The sequence below is a fragment of the Eucyclogobius newberryi genome, unplaced genomic scaffold (genome assembly GCF_026437365.1).
Source record: "Eucyclogobius newberryi isolate DKJ021-1_F unplaced genomic scaffold, fEucNew1.0.hap1 SCAF_1, whole genome shotgun sequence".
Lineage (NCBI taxonomy): Eukaryota > Metazoa > Chordata > Actinopteri > Gobiiformes > Gobiidae > Eucyclogobius > Eucyclogobius newberryi.
Genome location: NW_027315723.1, coordinates 5,943,087 through 5,959,694, shown reverse-complemented (window position 1 = coordinate 5,959,694; position 16,608 = coordinate 5,943,087). Strand labels below are relative to the sequence as shown.

General features: G+C 42.5%; 2 protein-coding genes across 8 annotated transcripts in view; both read left to right on the top strand.

Annotated features, from left to right (window-relative positions):
- zc3h13 (zinc finger CCCH-type containing 13) overlaps window positions 1-6,106 on the top strand; it is a 29,821-nt gene extending 23,715 nt beyond the window's left edge. For all 7 annotated transcript variants that reach the window (XM_072448165.1, XM_072447831.1, XM_072448243.1 and 4 more), the window contains 3 exons: window positions 190-390; window positions 677-840; window positions 4,874-6,106. In XM_072448165.1, the coding sequence (XP_072304266.1) occupies window positions 190-390; window positions 677-840; window positions 4,874-5,059 (551 nt within the window). In that variant the 3' untranslated portion in view covers window positions 5,060-6,106. The remainder of the gene's footprint in view (window positions 1-189; window positions 391-676; window positions 841-4,873) is intronic.
- A 1,549-nt stretch (window positions 6,107-7,655) lies between these two features.
- rpl31 (ribosomal protein L31) lies at window positions 7,656-11,079 on the top strand. The gene is made up of 5 exons (XM_072450504.1): window positions 7,656-7,729; window positions 9,013-9,116; window positions 9,614-9,739; window positions 10,350-10,462; window positions 11,012-11,079. Exons 2-5 carry the CDS (start codon window positions 9,013-9,015, stop codon window positions 11,041-11,043), a joined length of 375 nt encoding a protein of 124 aa, XP_072306605.1. The 5' UTR covers window positions 7,656-7,729; the 3' UTR covers window positions 11,044-11,079.
- The last annotated feature ends 5,529 nt before the right edge of the window (window positions 11,080-16,608 follow it).

Here is a 16,608-nt window from a genome sequence, read left to right as displayed (position 1 = left end):
AAAGATTTGGAAGATATAAGTATATAATATAAATAGATAGTAACTCAATAAAGTACTCAAATAACTACAAATATTTGATTTGAAATTGAAATCAATCCAGGTCATTGTGGGGCGACCGGCCTGAAAAGTCAGAGTCCACCTTTAAATGTGTTTGTCATGTAGTGGTGAATAATACGTGTGTGTCTGAAGGTCCAGTGGATGTGATCGACGTGGACTGGTCGTCTCTGATGCCCAAACAGAAGTCGGAGCCCCGGGCAGCAGGTGCAGCGCTGCTCCGCTTCACCCCAGGGGCTGTGCTCCTCCGGGCGGGCATCTCCAAGCGCCTCGCTGGGCCTGAGCTCCTGGAGCAGGTCAGGGAGGTGTGTAAACGGGAGCTGGATGACCCCAAAGGTGAGTGCTAAAGAATGGACTTGGTTAAAATGTCAAGTCTTCAAATAGGCTCGGCTTAGAATTTGTTTTTTCCTTGATTTCTTTCCAATCAAACCCCTTGTTAGTCCTGGTTTAGTTATTCTCTGACTTGGTTTTAGGTCTGAAATATTCCTTACCCAATTTCAAAAGACAAAACATTATGCCACGGTTTTTGTTCAGCTTTTGTAGAGAAATCCTCAGTCTTTGTATTGGAGATAAAAAGTTTTAATCCCCTGCCAGTTTCTTATTCTCTGTTTTGTTTTGTCAGACGCAGATAAACTGTTTGAGCACGACCTGGGCGCGCTGAACATGGCTGCGCACAACCGCAGATTGGAGAGGGCTGGACTCCTCAGGAACCTGGGGCCCTGCTGCAAAGCTCTGTGCGCCAGGAGGGACTTCGCCATCAGGAGGCAACTGCTCAAGAACGACAAGGTCAAAGAGTAGAGCTGGTTCAGACCAGTGTGCTGTGTCCTTGTTCAGTAAAGCAGGCGTTCTGACAAACGTCTTGACCGAGCATAAACACAGGAACTCAATCTTAGTCTGTTGCACCAGCTGCACTCGGCACAGTCTCACTTAATAAGTACAAGGCTGGAGCCAAGATACAGTCCGATGTAATGAATAAAGCAGTAGTCCAGTTTTAGACCAGGGTTTGCCCTTATTTTGGTCCTTTGTTTTCACCTGGTTTATTTCTAGTCTAGTTGTCATGGTTTAGACTTGATTTAGTCCTGGCCTAGTCCTGGTTTAATCCTTAAAGGTCATGATTTATACCTGTTTTAGACCTTCTTTAGGATCTAAATTTTAGTTAACAATAGAAATAAGTCCTAACATATATCCTAACATATATCCATCCATCCATCCATCCATCCATCTTCTGCCGCTTTATCCGGGGCCGGGTCGCGGGGGCAGCAGTCTGAGCAGGGACTCCCAGACCTCCTTCTCCCCAGACACTTCCTCTAACTCCTCCGGGGGGATCCCGAGGCGTTCCCAGGCCAGCCGAGAGACATAGTCTCTCCAGCGTGTCCTGGGTCTTCCCCGGGGCCTCTTCCCGGTGGGACATGCCTGAAACACCTCCCGAGGGAGGCGCCCAGGAGGCATCCGAAACAGATGCCAGAGCCACCTCAGCTGGCTCCTCTCGACGTGGAGGAGCAGCGGCTCTACTCCGAGCTCCCCCCGTGTGGCCGAGCTCCTCACCTTATCTCTAAGGGAGCGCCCAGCCACACGGCGGAGGAAACTCATTTCGACCGCTTGTAGCCGCGATCTTGTTCTTTCGGTCACTACCCAAAGCTCATGCCCATAGGTGAGGGTAGGAACGTAGACCGACCGGTAAATAGAGAGCTTTGCCTTTCGGCTCAGCTCCCTCTTTACCACAACGGTCCGATGCAGCGACTGCATCACTGCAGCCGCTGCACCGATCCGCCTGTCGATCTCACGCTCCATCCTTCCCTCACTCGTGAACAAGACCCCGAGATACTTGAACTCCTCCACTTGGGGCAAGGACACCCCACCCACCTGGAGAGGGCAAGCCACCTTTTTCCGGTCGAGAACCATGGCCTCGGATTTGGAGGTGCTGATTCTCATCCCAGCCGCTTCACACTCGACTGCAAACCGTCCCAGTGCATGTTGCAGGTCCGGGTTTGATGGAGCCATCAGGACAACATCGTCTGCAAACAGCAGAGATGAGATCCTGTGGTCCCCAAACCGGACACCCTCCGACCCCTGACTGCGCCTAGAAATTCTGTCCATAAAAATTATGAACAGAACCGGTGACAAAGGGCAGCCCTGGCGGAGTCCAACATGCACTGGGAACAGGTCTGACTTACTGCCGGCAATGCGAACACAGCTCCTGCTCCGGTCATACAGGGACCGGACAGCCCTGAGCAAAGGGCCCCGGACCCCGTACTCCCGGAGCACCCCCCAAAGGACACCCCGAGGGACACGGTCGAAAGCCTTCTCCAGATCCACAAAGCACATGTGGACTGGTTGGGCAAACTCCCATGAACCCTCGAGCACCCGATGGAGGGTATAGAGCTGGTCCAGTGATCCACGACCGGGACGAAAACCACTCTGCTCCTCCTGAATCCGAGGTTCGACTATCGGCCGGATTCTCCTCTCCAGTACCTTGGAATAGACCTTACCCGGGAGGCTGAGGAGTGTGATCCCTCTGTAGTTGGAACACACCCTCCGGTCCCCCTTCTTGAACAGAGGGACCACCACCCCGGTCTGCCAGTCCAGAGGCACGGTCCCCGAACGCCACGCGATGTTGCAGAGACGTGTCAACCAAGACAGTCCTACAACATCCAGATACTTTAGGTACTCAGGGTGGATCTCATCCACCCCCGGAGCCCTGCCACCGAGGAGTTTGCGAACAACCTCAGTGACTTCAGCTTGGGTGATGGATGAGCCAGCCTCCGAGTCCCCGGTCTCTACTTCCTCTTCGGAAGACGTGACTGAGGGATTAAGGAGATCCTCAAAGTATTCCTTCCACCGTCCGACGACATCCCCAGTCGAGGTCAGCAGGCCTCCACCCGCACCGTAAACGGTGTTGGTGAGACACTGCTTCCCCCTCCTGAGGCGCCGGACGGTTTGCCAGAATTTCTTTGGTGCCGACCGATAGTCCTCCTCCATGGCCTCCCCGAACTCCTCCCAGGCCCGGGTTTTTGCCTCTGCGACAGCACGAGCCGCGGCTCGCTTGGCCTGCCGATACCCGTCGATGACCTCCGGAGACCTACAAGCCAGAGTGGCCTGATAGGCCTCCTTCTTCAGTCTGACGGCATCCCTTACTTCCGGTGTCCACCACCGGGTTCGGGGGTTGCCGCCACGACAGGCACCGGAGACCTTGCGACCACAGCTCCGAGCAGCCGCATCAACAATGGAGGCGGAGAACATGGTCCACTCGGACTCAATGTCCCCAACCTCCCCCGGGACATGGGAGAAGCTCTCCCGGAGGTGCGATTTGAATACCCTACTGACAGAGGGCTCCACTAGACGTTATCAACAGACCCTCACAATGCGCTTGGGTCTGCCAAGTCTGTCCGGCTTCCTCCTCCGCCAGCGGATCCAACTCACCACCAGGTGGTGATCGGTTGACAACTCTGCCCCTCTCTTCACCCGAGTGTCCAAGACACGCGGCCGGAGGTCTGATGACACGACAACAAAGTCGATTATTGACCTGCGGCCTAGGGTGTCCTGGTGCCATGTGCACTGATGGACACCCTTGTGCTTGAACATGGTGTTCGTTATGGACAATCCGTGGCTAGCACAGAAGTCCAATAACTGAACACCGCTCGGGTTCAGATCGGGGAAGCCGTTCTTCCCGATCACCCCTCTCCAGGTGTCACTGTCATTGCCCATGTGGGCGTTGAAGTCCCCCAGTAGAACAACGGAGTCCCCGGTCGGTGCACTGTCCAGTACCCCTCCCAAGGACTCCAAGAAGGCCGGGTACTCTGCACTGCTGTTCGGCCCGTAGGCCGCCACAACAGTGAGAGACCTGTCCCCCACCCGAAGGCGGAGGGATGCGACCCTCTCGTTCACCGGGGTAAACTCCAACACGTGGCGGCTGAGCTGAGGGGCTATAAGCAAGCCCACACCAGCCCGCCGCCTCTCCCCGCGGGCAACACCAGAGAAGTGGAGCGTCCAGCCCCTCTCGAGGAGATGGGTTCCAGAGCCCAAACTGTGCGTGGAGGTGAGGCCAACTATATCTAGTCGGTATCGCTCAACCTCCCGCACAAGCTCAGGCTCTTTCCCCCCCAGCGAGGTGACATTCCATGTCCCCAGAGTTAGTCTCTGTGTCTGGAGATCTGGTCGCCGAGGCCCCTGCCGTCGACTGCCGCCCAGATCTCTCTGCACCGGCCCCTTATGGCTCCTCCTGCGGGTGGTGGGCCCACGGAAGGGCGGCCCCACGTCGCTCTTTCGGGCTGTGCCCGGCCGGGCCCCGTGGGGTAAGACCCGGCCACCAGGCGCTCACCATGGAGCACCCATCCCAGGCCTGGCTCCAGGATGGGGCCCCGGTGACGCCGATCCGGGCGACGTAAACTGACTTGTTCTTGTTGTCATCATAGAGGGCTTCTGAACCGATCTTTGTCTGACCCGTCACCTAGGACCTGTTTGCCTTGGGAGACCCTACCAGGGGCATGAAGCCCCCGACAACATAGCTCCCGGGATCATTCGGGCACTCAAACCCCTCCACCACGTTAAGGTGTCGGTTCAAGGAGACATATATCCTGACATATATCCTGACATATATCCTGACATATATCCTGACATATATCCTGACATATATCCTGACATATATCCTGACATTATATCCTGACATTATATCCTGACATTATATCCTGACATGTATATCCTAACATGTATATCCTAACATGTATATCCTAACATGTATATCCTGGTTTAGATTTGTTTGTTTTTTTATTCCTGTATTGTACTTTAAATATCGCTTTTCCCTGCTTTCTCTCTCTTCCAGGGTCTGACGAAGCAGTACCTGACGACTCCCGTTATAGATAATGAACTCTTTCAAATGAGTGTGCGTTTGTTTAAGAGGGCCGTATCGGGATCAGGATCTGGGCCAGAAAGACCCCAGGACCCCGGACTCGGACCCGAGACTGAGATCAAACTGGAGTCCAGTCCGGCTGAAGTCTGTGTGTCCTGAACAATGAGACAGAAGAGACATTTGGGACTTTTGAACTCTGAGAGGAGGTTTAAACATGTTTTACTGTCAATGCAGCACAATAACTCTAAAGTATTCTGCTTAAAATATTATATTACATTTTATAACAAAAAATTTACTAAACAACTCGCATTAACCGACTTTCCACGGTCCATTCTTACTTGATTGTCACTGGTGCTGGTCTTTATTTCACGTGTTATATTTTTGTCTCTGGTGCTGTTGTCTCAAACATTCTCAGACTGATGCACAAATGATCACTGGACCAACACAAGATAAACCACATTGACACAAGTTAAATGAGTAGAACAGACGCAGATCTAACTAGGTTCAGACATTAAACTGTGAAGAAAATCTAGCTTCAGAACTCGAGGATATTTTTTTGTGAGTGTAAGAGGCATTTAAAGATGCTTATACGTGTGGGGGGTTTACATGTCTATAACAAGCCTGCAATTTAGCAACAAAAACAAATTTGAAAAAATATAAGCCTTATATTCCTGAACTTGACCTTTTTTCTTCTCTTTGAGTAAATTTAAACATCTAATAACATTTTTATCAAATCAAGGCTAATTTATTTAACAACTTTATCATTCAAGTTAGAAAGTAAGTTGTATAAATGTTCATTAAAGGAATTGCCTTCATTTAGATTGTAGTTATTTTGCCTCCCACACAAGTAATGATCCAAACAACCAAAAGATTTATTTTTAAATGGATGGGTATTTTCATTATTAATCCTGTTGCACTGACAGTGGAGCGTCTTTGGCCTGTTTTTCATTGTTTACATGTATTTCCTGCTCAGACTAAAATCTCACCCACGGATATATTGTGATTTTAAAAAGCCCTCATTCTCATTATTGGAGCTCTTTAGACACTGTTATCAACCATAAAGACTCTGTCTCGATGTGGCATGAACCGAAAGACATTTAGAACACAAACTTTACCGTGTTTTAGAGCTGTTTTTTACTGTAACACATTAACCATTTGTTTTCCATTTTGTGCATAAACCCTGCATTAAAAGGTTGATGTTGAGAATGGCTGTTTTTGTTCGTCTTTTTTTTTTGTTTATCATTGAGAGCACTTTTTTATTTCACTTATGTCGGTGTCTATATATAGAATGAGCAATACATTCATATATGATATTAATTGTAAGCTTAGCTGTTTGAAATTAAAGAATTTTGAAATTTAATTTAAAATATAACATTTTAATGCAAATGTGTAGTTTTGGGTGCACGGTGGCAAAGGCGGTTAGCACTCCTGCCTCCCAAGAAGGAGATCATGGGTTTGATTCCCGGGCCAGACCAACATCACATGATCTCTCTGGTGGAGTCTGCATGTCCTCCCCGTGTTACTGTGGGTTCTCTCCATCCCTAGTGGATGAATGTGAGAGTGAATGATTGTCTGTAATGTCTATGTCTGTGTTGGCCCCGCAACGAGTTGGCCACTGTCCAGGGTGCACCCTGCCTAATGCCCAAAGTCACTGGGCTGGACTGGCTCCAGTCACCCGTGACCCCGAAAAGGAACAAGCGGTAGAAAATGAATGAATGTTGTGTAGTTCATAACTAGAAAGGTGTAGAGGGAAAATTATATATACCGTACATATTTACATTACAATGTAAATCTAAAGGTAAATGCAATTACAAGCTTACTATGTTTTGGGCCGAAAGACATTGAACTGAACTGTAATGAGTCTGAGCTCTGGTCATTACAAAATAAAGATGCAGATGTATAATTGCTAAAAAAAATAAAATAAACCTGAACAATGTAATGAGCAAATAAAAGTATTGATGTATACTTTGTCAAACATAACACACCCAATGTTTTAAATAAGTCTGAGAAAAATCTAGAATAAAGGGTTTGTTATTCAAGTCATGTGTTTACGTATTAGAAATTTATATTGGTTTGCTTTAGAAAGGAAACATTCGAGTCAGTTTGCTCAAAACAACACTGACCAATCTGCACCCAAATACGTTTTATTATTTCGTTTAATTGCTCAATCTATTTTTCAGACTTTATGTCCCAAAATATAAATATTATCATGAAAATAACTCGAATTCGAATTGCTATTGCCTAAATGTAAGATATTTAACTGCTGTATATCAACTGAAGACACTAAACAGTATAGAATATGATGATTGGGTGTATATATATATATATATATATATATATATATATATATATATATATATATATATATATTGGTATATACATATGTATATATACATATACATATATAAATATATATATATAAATAAATGTATATATATATATATATATATATATATATATATATATAATATGTATTTATTTATATATATATATATATATATATATATATATATATATATATATATATATATATATATATATATATATATATATATATATATATATATATAAACCTGTCACCTCACCCTCCCCTTTCGAGCTCGGGTCCTCTGGGAAAACATTATCACATAATCAATAAATCATAAAAATATAAAAATGTGTGTTTGTTTTTAATGTTTAACAAATGAATATCATGAGAAAGCAGAATCGGAAACTATTTATACTTTGTATACGTGTCATCGGACCTAAATTAATGACGGACCTTCTTCTTTACCCAGAATCCTCTGCGTCTGTTCCGTCCTTCTGACTTCCGCCTCGCACATAGCCGAAGTGAGTATTTTTATATGGATTTTAATTTCTCTCAATCTAATGCCATCCTCACGTTTTAAACACGATTTTAACCACAAAAACATCAGATATGATGTTGTAAAGACGCGGCGGCTCCGTGTGGTGGAGTTTGACCGTGGAAATGTGACATATAAAGGATTAGCGGCGATGGAGCTTGTGGATAACCGAGCGGCTCTGACCTGCACATTTTACACACATTCCGCCTTGTATATTAGAATAAATGTACAGCAGTTACAGCGCTACACGCTTTATTGTCGTTTGGCCTGTGTCAAGCTTCTTTATATATCCATAAAATGTAGTGTATTACCGAGCAGTGGTTTGTATTATTTGCACCAGAGTTACGTGCTTCCAAATGTGGCGAGTTCTTTTCAATTGTTTGAGCATTTCAAGAATGAAAGTTCTTTGTACAAACTTGGAGCAAATAAAAGATGTTTTTTGTTGTCAGAATTCAGATACATGCGAGTGATCTCAGAGGCCGGTTCAAATACATTTATTGGCTTTCTTTACCTAATGGATTGTCATTAAAACTGGACAAACGGTCAGTTGTTTTATCACTTAAACTGGGTCTAAAGCTTGAACCTAATTTGTCTTATACAGTCCACTTGACCCAGGTTTTGCTTTTTCATGTCCTAATCTTAAATATTAAAGTCACACTTGCTCATTTGAAGTACATACAGAATGTGTAAATCAAGCATTTGACAAAAGTTGTGATTTTAGGGCGGCAATTAACCATTATTTTAGCAGTTGACAAAACTGGTTGTTTCTGTTGCATATTGATCACACTTTGTTTTTCATTCATTAATTTTCTTCTACTCTGGTGACTGCAGCCTATCCCAGTGACTTTGGGCCTTAGGCGGGGCTCACCCTGGACAGGGCTCGTTACAGGGTTAACACAGATAAACATTCACTCACTAGGGCCAATTTACCACGCGCATGTCGTTATATGATGGGAGGAAGCCCACGGTAACAGATATGTGATGTTCTTGTCAAGTCTTTTTGAATGTGTTTTAGGGTCTGAATGATCCAGGCACTAAATGCTTTTTTGTGAATTAATCGTTGCAGCTTGATTATGTGAAATGATGTTTGGTACAAGGATGCATTTAGAACAAAGGATCGCTCACGTTTAAATGGTTAGATACTCTATAAACTATAATTTTGAAGTACCCCCTGCTGGCTGTACAGACTTGCAGAGAAACTACAATGCATATATATATATATATATATATATTATAATAACTAGTTTAAATGTAATTGTTTTTGTGCAGATGGCCCCAACCAAGAAAGGAGAGAAGAAAAAGGGGCGTTCAGCCATCAACGAGGTCGTGACTCGAGAGTACACCATCAATGTGCACAAACGCATCCATGGAATGTGAGTGCACACGTGTGTTTACAGGAAACTGAACTGGGATTATTAAGATATCCTTTAGAAACTTGAATGTATTTTCTTTGTAAGCCTTATTTTAAGTCTGTGTTAAAATTATTATCTAAATGTGTCAAAACGACATCGATCTTGATTAAATCCCCGGGTTTGTCCTGCCTAGTCCTCATTTAGCCAGTCTTTATTAATAATGTAAAGCTTTACGAGGCTTCTCAAAGCTACTGTTTTTACTCGGGTGTTTTTGTTCCACTCTCTGTGGTGACTGAGTCAGACTGACTTTTTGAGGCTGTGTTAAGTGTCTTGCCTAAGGACGATCGAAGAGAATCAAACCTACTTTAGTGTTTGACGCGTGCCGTCCTTCAGCTCTAGTCCTGGTTCAGATGTAACTTTTCTCCAGTCCAGTAGAAACATGAGTTTGCTGTGTTTGGGATAGTTAAAGTCTGTTCTAAAATAGAACTTGTTGACAAAGTTAATATTTTTGTGTGTAGCGGCTTCAAGAGACGAGCTCCTCGTGCCATTAAAGAAATCCGAAAGTTCGCCGTGAAAGAAATGGGAACTCCAGACGTGAGGATCGACACTCGCCTCAACAAGGCCGTGTGGAGCAAAGGCATCAGGTATTTCAACTAGAACACGTGTTTCAACTCAAGTTGTAGTATAAAGACATCAGGTTTAATACAATTTCATTGACAAAACTTATTGTTTATTCTGTTGTATGTATTCTGTTAAAAGGACTCAAACAGCTATACTATATACTGTACTTTTCAGGCTATACAGCGCATATGAATAAAAGCTGCTCCAACCAAATTGATGTCAATAAGCCTCAGGTGCCCACGATGTAACATGAGATATTTACACAGAAAGATGGTCAGGAAAGTCTCACTTCAGTGCGGCAGGTTCTAAACTTCAGAACTAGATTCACTTCCTCATTAGACTCATTTCTCCGTGAATGAGTCTGATTGTTCTTCTTCTACAGTGTCAAACGCTTGTGTCTTACAGTCCAAAAAGTAATGTGTATTTATTTGTTTGGGGCGTTGCAGTCAAACAGTTATAAAACAAAGCAAGTGCTAATTTTCCAACTCCTGTCCCTGGTTTGGCTTTTACACTTTCCACAGTCGAATACAAACGACATTAAAACACATTTCAGTTTTATAAATGCAAATGATATGTGTCGATGTGTTTTAGAGTAAATTAAGGCACAAACTCATTGGTCTTCATTGTTTCCAGGAACGTTCCGTACAGGATCCGAGTGCGTTTGTCCCGGAAACGAAATGAGGACGAGGATTCTCCAAACAAGCTGTACACGCTGGTCACCTATGTCCCCGTCACCACATGCAAAGGTATGCCGTCTCCATGGAAACCCACTAGCCCTGTAGTTTAAACCTCTACAAGGTTAAAGCTCAGATTTGAGTCTTCTCCGTAATGTCAAAGCTCCTGGGCGGTTTTAAAAAGTTGTAATGCTTTTTACATTTATATATTAACACTTAATAAGTCAGTTATTCCTTTAGCGAGGCATGAACAAAGACCGTCGTCATGGTGAACTATTAAGAGCAGCAGTTTATTAAGAAAGATTCAATTTCAGCAATTATTTAACTAATACTTAAACGAGTCGTTACTAAGCCAGAATCAAGCTTAATAAACTTTGTTCAATATGAATCAAGTCTTTGTTTGTGCTTTTAGGTGAAATGTGGCTATTCTAGTTGTACAAAATGATCTTCAGCCTCCTGCAGTTTCCACCTGTTACTTTTCTGGTGGTCTCATTATTTCATTTATCAAACAAAGGGACTCGTAATGAATGAAATGCTCCTCCAGAACGTTACATTCTGCACCTTTTAATCTTGATTTGACAAAGTGTATATGTGCTGCTAATCTAACCTTTGTGTCTCCAGGTCTGCAGACGGTCAACGTTGATGAAAACTAACTTCGAGTGAACTCAATAAAAATACAAAAACTTGAATTCAACCTTTGCTCTTTATTTATTAGAATATGAAGTGAATATATTTCCAGATAAATGAAGTGCACTTTAGCCTTAAACTTGGACTTGGCCGCTCTGAGCGAGTGAAGTGCTTTGCCCAAGGACACAGGCAGAGGCAGGTGGATTAGTAAAGTAACTTCACTGTGAAATGTTACTCGAGTAGAAGTATGAAGTCGTGGTCCCAGAAGTGACAGTTGTTCATATAAAGATTGTTCTTTATATGTGGTCGTATAAAGACCACATGTTTTAGTTTCTCATCGCTCAGGCATCAGCGTCTCTGACCGTCTAAGACAGGGGTGTTCAAACTGTGGCCCTCCGACCAATTTTTGTTGACCCAAACAAGTCATTTTTCTACTGTAAAATTTGAAAAATTCAAACATGTTATTCAAAGTTAATATTAATGTTCGAAGTCTTATTAAAGGGAAGGAGTTATCGGAACTTTCAAAGGCAACATTTCCAATGGTTCACTTGTCTGGTTGTCATCTTAAAGTCGGTCTTATTTTTAAAAAACACCTTTTAGTCTATCTGAACTATTATTCACGAACTTATTAACTTAACCTCAAATTAAAAGTGGAGTAGCTGATCCCGACTTTGTTCTGGAGTCTGCCGCAGTAAAACCTGTTCTGTAATGACACATGATGAAACCTTTTTATTGAACAAGCACAAATGCATCTGAACATTTAAACTGTGAATATTCACTTTGTACAGGCAAAAATACACAGATTCTATTAATTATAGCATTTCACATTTTTACAAGATTCAAGTTTAATTTGGTTTTATATGAGTAGAAATGAAGAGAAGACAGAGATAAACCACAGACAGAACCAGGACTAGGTTTAATCAAATGGAACCTGTTTTTTTTTCCTGAGTCCTGGTTTAGTCCGGCTTTAGAGGAAAGAAAACGTTCTGGTTCAGTATAGACTAGTTTTAGTCCTTTAGTCCCTTTCCAGTCCTGCTCACTGTACTCCGCTGTTTCTAGAAAAAGCACAAACTCATATTTTACATCCAAAGATGATTCACAAACATCTGGTATAATGACAGCATAAATATTTAATCTACGACACAAATGCAGTTCTGCAAACGGACCCTTCTCTTTGAATGTGTTTGAAGTTTGTTTCCAAATCAAACCTGGAGAAAACCTGGAAAACCCTCTGCTCTTATCCCCGCCCACTTCAGGGTGATTGGTCAGGACTCAGGAAGTCCTGAATCCTGGAGGAGGTTTAGATCAGGAGGAACACCTTGTATTGGGAGTGTTTGAGGTTTTTAGGGTTTGAATTTGTGGTGGGATAATAATGCGTGGTCAGGTCAAATGTACTCGAATAAGAGTAAAGCTACTTTAAAATGATATTACTCAAGTAAATGTACTACTAGTAAGTAAGAGTTAAACGTTGGAGAAGTACAGAATAACATGAGTAAATATATTGATGTAATGTATTTTTAAAAAAATGCTCAACATCTGGTGTTATATTTGAGGGAGCAAATACATTTTCAAATAATGTAATGTCAACACAAAGCTTTTGTCACTTGTAGATTCACTCAGTGGGAAGAGGAACCAATACTTTTACTCCAGAGCTCTGGTAGGAATAAAAGTGTGCTGCAAGAAAAGTACTCTGAGAAGTAGAAATTCTTGAAAACATTATCCACGTAAATGTACATTTGAGATTCTCATCTCGGATGTTCAGATGATACAACTGAGTCTTTTCTACAATGGAACATGAGGGATTAGAACAACAGATGTATATGAGCCCATCTCTACATGTTAAAAATTCAAATGACTGCACCAGTCAACTGAAAGTTTATGTTCAACAAACACATATAAGAGCTGACAAATAATCTTGAAGCCAGATTGTCATTCTTCTTTAAAAATAAAACATATTTTCCTCTTTATTGTAGAAAACAGTTCATCCAGGCCACATTTCTTTCAGTTCTAGATTATTAGATTATGGTGATATTATATATTTGCATTCTACAGTAAGAGTGTTAAAACCTCTGAGCTCGGTTTATCATTCAGCTCTGAGGTTCAGCTCTGAGGTTTGAGGTTCAGCTCTGAGGTTCATTACAGGAGAAGGAGACAGAACTCATCACTGTGAATTATACTTTGAAGTAGACGAGAACAGCACTGCCTTGTGTTTGTGTAGAAGGTTCTAGTTGGCATTTTGCCTGATTTAACATATTTTCTGAACATCAGATCAAGTATTCATGGATTGAGGTCTCTGGACATTTTTATTTTACAGAATCAAAATAGAATTTGGAAAACTTTCTTTCAGCAACTCGGCTCTATTTCTACAGCACAAAACACATATGCTCCTGAAATGGGATAATCTTGTGCCAGTTTATGAATTTAAATAGTTAAACCTTACCCACAGAACGTGTAGTATATATTGTATCTGTTTATGTATTTGTTAACTTCATGTTTTATTCTTGGAACTTGATAGTTATTTGTTTCATGTGTTTTTGAACACGGGGCCCATGAAAAAGAGCTCCTCTCATTGAGCTCTTCCCCTATACATAATAAATAAATACTAATAAAATATACAATATTGTGTAACCCTAGTTCCACATTTGGGTTTTTGTTCCACAACAATCGTCCAAAATTATTTTTTCAGCTCAGAAAGAAAAAACCTGAGCAACAGGAAACAACTGAAACATGTGAATGAAACAAAACACAACTCCAGGAAGTTTATGAGGAGGAAACGACATTAGAACGAGAGAAAAAGCCGTTATTCTCACACAGAACATGCTCTTACAGAAGGATCATGCAGGATTAACAGCTTCTAGGCCTGTCACGATAATTACTGTGTCTTTCCTTCTTTAAATTTTCCTTTTTCTCTTTCAAAATGAAAGAAGAGAAACAGCAGGGCCAGAGATAAAAGAACAGATGGTCATTTTTATAATAACATTTTAGAGATGAAAAAAACCCAACAACAAATAAAAGTGCATCCCATGAAAAGAGAAGTTAAGGCATTAAAGCTCCCAAATAATGTGTCTAATAATGGTCCTGATAATTACAGTATCATTTGATACATCATTACATCACATTGTAATGTGATGTGTAATCAGTGAATCAGATGGATCACGATTTTTGGGACTCAATTTCATAGTGTGTAATGTTCAATGTAATAACAGGAAAATGTATTCTTTTTTTGTGGATATAAGCTGCAAAGGGTCGAATAATGGAGATCTATGACACATTATTCATACTAATTAATGACTTTAGTGTTTCATTCTGCTATTTATTTGTTGCAGCCTGTGTTTTTAACAATATGGTTCACTCTGAAAAGGGTTTGAAGGATGAAGTAGGCCTAGTTTCAACATGATCGTTATCGAGATATTTTCTGTAACGTTTGTTATCGGGACAGGACTAGTAACAGTAGTAGTAGTAGTAGTAGTAGTAGTAGTAGTAGTAGTAGTAGTAGTAGTAGTAGTAGTAGTAGCAGTAGCAGTAGCAGTAGCAGTAGTAGTAGTAGCAGTAGCAGTAGCAGTAGCAGTAGCAGTAGCAGTAGCAGTAGTAGTAGTAACTAAGGCTGAACACGGTTCAGAAGTGGCCTCTGGGGCGTTACTTGGGGCCCACGCTCGGCCCTGGGCGGCACACGGTGTCACGGGGCGAGCGAAGGCAGATTCAAACGTCTCCACAGCAGCGAGGAGAACACAGCGCCACCTGCTGGCTTCAGGCGGAGCGACAACAGACGATCAGGGGTTTCAGTCAGGACCAGGAAACGTCAAATCAGAATATTGTTTCTTTAGAACAGAGAAAGTCCTCGAAAAGTCCTTCAAAACAGGAAGGAAACATGCGACTGAAACCCGTGAACAGACAAGCGGCCATTTTGGAGCTGAAGACAGAGAATAATAATAACTTTGATTTAAAACGGTTAAGATATGGCTCTTGTTCTGCCTCTAAGTCTCTTGTTAACAGGGGGTTTTATTCCACTACTACTTTGACTCCAATTAGGACCAAATAAAAAAATACGTTTTTGTACCATAACTGAGCAGCTCTATTATTTGTATTTTAACATTTTGAAATATTAAATATATTTTTTTACATATTTGCATATTGTCACATTAGGATACGTTTTCTACGAGCGCACAAGAGTGGAGGCTGTAGTTGCACTGACAGAACAGAGTCAAACCCCCGGAAACGGAAACTGCAGATCCAAAATGGCCGCCACCTCAGGAACAGGGAGCTGACCAATCACAGCTTGAATTCCGCTCATTATCTAAAGCATTAATTTAATACAAAGTTAAATTAAATATAAAAAGACTGAGCTTCACCAGAGACAAAGCAAACGGTATCAAATTCAGAACAAAGAAATATGAGAACCAAAATAATTTTACAGCAAAATGTGAAGTTTTAAATAAGTTTTAACACGATTCAAGATACAATTTGTATCAAAGATTTAGAGAGCCAGAATTTACTGAGATCTCAGAGGAAAGAGAGGAAAGAGAGAGAGAATTGAGCCAAATATGAAGAAAGTAGTGGAGAAGTGAGAAGTGGAGAGAGATAGAGAAAGAAAATGAAGTGAGGAGAAAGAGCAGAGGTAAAAATGAATAGAAAACAGTGAGATAGAGACAGAGGAGGGAGAGGAAAGAGAGAGAGAGAATTGAGCCAAATGTTAAGAGAGAGAGAGAGAGAAGTGGAGAGAGAGAGAGAGTAGTGGAGAGAGAGAGTAGTGGAGTGAGAGAGAGTAGTGGAGTGAGAGAGAGAGTAGTGGAGTGAGAGAGAATAGTGGAGTGAGAGAGAGTAGTGGAGTGAGAGAGAGTAGTGGAGTGAGAGAGAGAGTAGTGGAGTGAGAGAGAGTAGTGGAGTGAGAGAGAGTAGTGGAGAGAGAGAGTAGTGGAGTGAGAGAGAGTAGTGGAGTGAGAGAGAGAGTAGTGGAGTGAGAGAGAGTAGTGGAGTGAGAGAGAGAGTAGTGGAGTGAGAGAGAGTAGTGGAGTGAGAGAGAGAGTAGTGGAGTGAGAGAGAGTAGTGGAGTGAGAGAGAGAGAGAGTAGTGGAGTGAGAGAGAGTAGTGGAGTGAGAGAGAATAGTGGAGTGAGAGAGAGTAGTGGAGTGAGAGAGAGTAGTGGAGTGAGAGAGAGTAGTGGAGTGAGAGAGAGTAGTGGAGTGAGAGAGAGTAGTGGAGTGAGAGAGAGAGTAGTGGAGTGAGAGAGAGTAGTGGAGTGAGAGAGAGAGAGAGTAGTGGAGTGAGAGAGAGTAGTGGAGTGAGAGAGAATAGTGGAGTGAGAGAGAGTAGTGGAGTGAGAGAGAGTAGTGGAGTGAGAGAGAGTAGTGGAGTGAGAGAGAGTAGTGGAGTGAGAGAGAGAGAGAAAATGAAGAGAGGAGAAAGAGCAGAGGTAAAAATGAATAGTCGATCAGTGAGATAGAGAAGAGACAGAGGTGGGAGAGGGAAAGAGGGAAAGAGGTGCCTTATTAAACTAAGGTCCACACAGTGAAGTCCATCCTCATTTTACTCCCAACACGACACAAAACCCCAAAATCCACAACTCCATTATATTTTACCGCTGCGAAAACAAA